Source organism: Haliaeetus leucocephalus, unplaced genomic scaffold, assembly GCF_000737465.1.
Source record: "Haliaeetus leucocephalus isolate CR32 unplaced genomic scaffold, Haliaeetus_leucocephalus-4.0 Scaffold162, whole genome shotgun sequence".
Lineage (NCBI taxonomy): Eukaryota > Metazoa > Chordata > Aves > Accipitriformes > Accipitridae > Haliaeetus > Haliaeetus leucocephalus.
Genome location: NW_010972598.1, coordinates 12221966 through 12225549, shown reverse-complemented (window position 1 = coordinate 12225549; position 3584 = coordinate 12221966). Strand labels below are relative to the sequence as shown.

General features: G+C 67.4%; 1 protein-coding gene across 6 annotated transcripts in view; it reads right to left on the bottom strand.

Annotated features, from left to right (window-relative positions):
- Nucleotides 1-3584, bottom strand: part of DMTN (dematin actin binding protein) — a 7821-nt gene that overhangs the window by 3504 nt on the left and 733 nt on the right. For 4 of the 6 annotated variants that reach the window (XM_010562784.1, XM_010562786.1, XM_010562787.1 and 1 more), the window contains exons 2-3: nt 387-450; nt 14-70 (exon numbers count right to left, since the gene is read on the bottom strand). In XM_010562784.1, the coding sequence (XP_010561086.1) occupies nt 14-31 (18 nt within the window). In that variant the 5' untranslated portion in view covers nt 32-70; nt 387-450. Of the gene's footprint in view, nt 1-13; nt 71-386; nt 451-1294; nt 1376-3584 lie in introns of those variants that run through there. The other 2 variants (XM_010562785.1, XM_010562789.1) reach the window with 2 other exon arrangements.

Below are 3584 nucleotides of genomic sequence, written 5' to 3'. Positions count from 1 at the left end.
CCTCCCCCCTTACCTTCTGCAGTCTTTCCATTCAGCTGCGGGCTGGAGGGGCTGTGTCAGTCACAGGGTCCTGCATGGGGAGAGCAGGGGCTTCGGGGTACTGCCAGGGTGGGCACGGAGCACCCTGAGGTTGGTCCTAGGGTGAGGTGGGGGACAGAGCCCAGCTTCCCACCACCCTCCCGCCACGGGGCTGAGCCCGGCAGCCCCCCGCGCACTGGACCCTAATGTGGCACAAGGCCAGCATGGTCCCACTGTCAAATATTCACACGCTGGCAGCAGGACAGGCTTGCCAGGGGGATGCCACCATCCCCGGGGTGGCCGAATGGCTCCAGGTCTATGCCCCGGGGCAGGGGAGAGGTGCTGGGGCATACCGGACCCCCACTCACCGCTGCCTCTGTGGCTCCACATCCCTCTGGGTGCTAACGCCGGGCTGGGGCTCGGGTGCTGCCTCTGCAAAGGAGACGAGAAAGGTGAGAGTGGCTTGCGGGATGACAACGATGTGAAGTACAACCTTGTCCTCCCAGCTTCCCTGCAAACCCCCCCCCGGTGCCCGCAACACCCTGCCCTGCTGCGTACCGCTCCTGCCCGTGCCGGCTGCCGGCCCCGCTGCCCTGCGGTGGCTGCTGACGAGCGTTGGCAAGCGGAGCAGAGGTAATGAAGCCCTTTGTCAACCGGCAGCGAGCAGCCTCGAGAAGGCTCCAGCAGCAGCGGGACGGGCATGCTGTGCTCAGCCCCTGCCCCACAGCCCCTGGGGCCTGAGCCCTCCCTGTGCTTTAAACCCACAATGCCACAGACAAAGGGGAAAATTCCCCATTCTCCTCAAAACTTCTCCTTTCAGAGGGGAGGGCGCTGGGAAAAACCTCGTGCAATCCAGGCAACAACAGCAACAGCAGGGCAGAGCCTTCCAGCCTTGAAGCCCCCCCCCCCAGCAGCCTGTGCGTGGGGCTGGGGAGATGCCATCGCCTCTGGGGACCCCCAGCCCCGCTGTCCCCCAGCCCCACGGCTCCCAGCACGGGCGCAGAGCCCATCCCTGCAGGATGTAGAGATGGAGAAGGACCAGATCTGACAAAGCCCGGAGCATCCTCCAGCTGCCGGCAACCAGCCCGGCACGAGGTACCGCCCTGGGCTCGCTCTTCCGAGGGTTAAGCCAGGACGAGCAGGCTCTGCCGGCGGCTCTGGGCTTGAGCCTCTCCATGCAGGCATCACCCCTCCTTTGAGACCACCCTGCCACAAATAACCCCCGGCTTTGGCACTTGGCGGGGGGTCCTGACCCTCTCACACCCATGCTCAGCACCTTCCAGCCCTCCCAAGGGTCTGCAGGAGCCGGTGCCGGTAGAACGGGCACCCCCAGATTGGCATCGAGCGCGGTACAAGGCGGCATTATCCGCGCACCTGTGAGCTCACGCTTTTCCAGCGGCAGAGCCAGGGCAGCCCCCCGCCTCCGGCTGGCACCCCACGGCGCTGGGGGGCACGGGCGGGCTTGGGGGGGCAGGCGGCGGGGACGCGGTGGCACGTGGCGGCGGTGGCAGCGAGCAGATGGATGAGATAGCAAATGGCAGGAGGCAGTGGAAGCGGCAGAGGCCGGCGGGAGGGTGGGTGCGGGGACGGGTGGATGCGGATGCCGGCGGGGAAGGAAAACAAGCCTGAGCCAGGGGTGCGGAGAGATGCCGCGACGGAGACGAAGGGCTGGCGAGGGGTGGACAACCAGCTCCGGTGCCGCCCCCCCCCCCTCGGACAGGGGATGTGGGGACATCTTATCTTTTGCAAGCAGGGAGCCACCGCCCCAATGGCAGGCTCTTTCCCCATGGCAACCTCCCCGGCAGCCCTCGCTGGCAGGTTCCCTGCACGCTCCCTTGCTCGGCCAAGATAAGGCCGATGCAGCACATGTTTGGGATTTTCCGGGCCAGGAGGGCAAGGGGGAGCAGGGTGAAGGGGGGGGGTAACACCGTGGCCCCCCTCCCGGGGCGATGCTGCGGGTACCCACGGTGCTTCGCCGGAGCGGGGAGAGAAAGGTGCTGGGCAGGGCTGCACGGGAAGAGGAAGAGCGACGGAGGGAAGGATGGACAGACAGACAGACCACGTGCCGGAGGGGGCTCGCCAGGCTGCAGGGGTGCCACCCCCGGCTGCACAGCACATCCCGGGGGGGGGCCATGGGGAGGGCTGCCGCTGCAGCGGGAAGAGGCCAGTTCCCTCCTCCCCACCCCGAGGAAATCCGGATTTGACTTTTCGCAGCCGCCAAAGCCATCAGCGCCCAGCACTTGGGCCAAGGGCCAGGCTGCAATGACCCCCCTCGCCCGGGGGGGGGGAGTAGGCAGGGACCCCCAGCCTTCCTCCCCTCTCCCTCCTCTTCCTCCTCACTGCCTGCCTTGCCCTTGCCTTCGTGCTGGGCACGGGCATCCTGCTGCTCCCGCAGCTGCCCCGGCTCCCCGCCAGCAGCAGAGGGGGGGGACACACGGCGGGGTCACAAGTTCCCTGAACAGACGGTTCCCGACAGTCCTGGGAACGGTGTCCGGTGCTTCCCAGCCCAGCCCCGGCCTCCTCCTCCTCCTCTTCCCACTGCAACCCCCAAACAAACACAGCACAGGAGAGGCGCCGAGCATCGCCTCCTCCCTGCCTCGCTGGGGGAAACCGAGGCATCGCCGCACACGGGGGCCCCACCGGCAACTCGATCGCGGCAGAGCCGAGCCGGCGGGGAGCACGTGGGTCCCCGACCCACGTCTCACCGGTGTCCGGTTCCTCCTTTGTCCTGTTTCTCGTCCTTTCCCTCCCCGCCAGAGCATCTCCCGGCAGAGGGGAGCGACCCTTCGGCTATTGACAGCCCATTGCTTCCGTGCCATTGCACCCTTCCCGGCACGGCCCTGCCGAGGGACGCCTCGGTGGCCTTAAAAGCCACCAGCTGCCAGTGCCTGGCCCCTGGGATTTTTCCATCCCCTGAGGTGGAGGGTGTACCCTGCCCGTCCCCCCCCCCTCCTGTGGACACAGGGCTGCTCTGTGCCTCAGTTTCCCTGGCTGGGGCGAGGTGGGGAATAGCAGCAATCCGCCCTCTCCATCCAGGAGCAGCTGAAGGGAGCATTTCCACCTCCTCTGGCTGCTCGCTTCTTCCCATCCAAGGAGTCTGGGCCAACCCAGCTGCTCTCCTGGTCCCCAGCCCTGCCAGGAGGCTCTGAGCCCCCCAACAAGTTTCGAGTGGGGATGCCTGGCGCTCACCCTTAAACTCCTGGATGGGGGGGATCCATCCCAGGCCCCCCTGCCCCGATGGCCATGCCGCAGCCCACTTTGGTTAGCGGTTCACGTGGCACGTAATCTGGGATTAAAATGGGATTAGCCTGCTCATCCCGCACGCGGAGGCGCCGGGAGGGACCCACCAGGGGTGTGCGTGGAGGCCGCGTCCCTCCAGGGCTCCTGGCATGGGGCTGGTGATGGCCCCGGTCCCCAAGGACCCCCCTCCCCCCCAAGCTCTGCCGACCCCGGACACCACCCCACGGGATGCCCTGCGTCGAGCACCTTGGGGTGTCGGTTCCCCGGGTACCCTGATGCCGTACACGGGGCCACCGCGGCGAGGCACCCACCTGGCAGGACGCCGG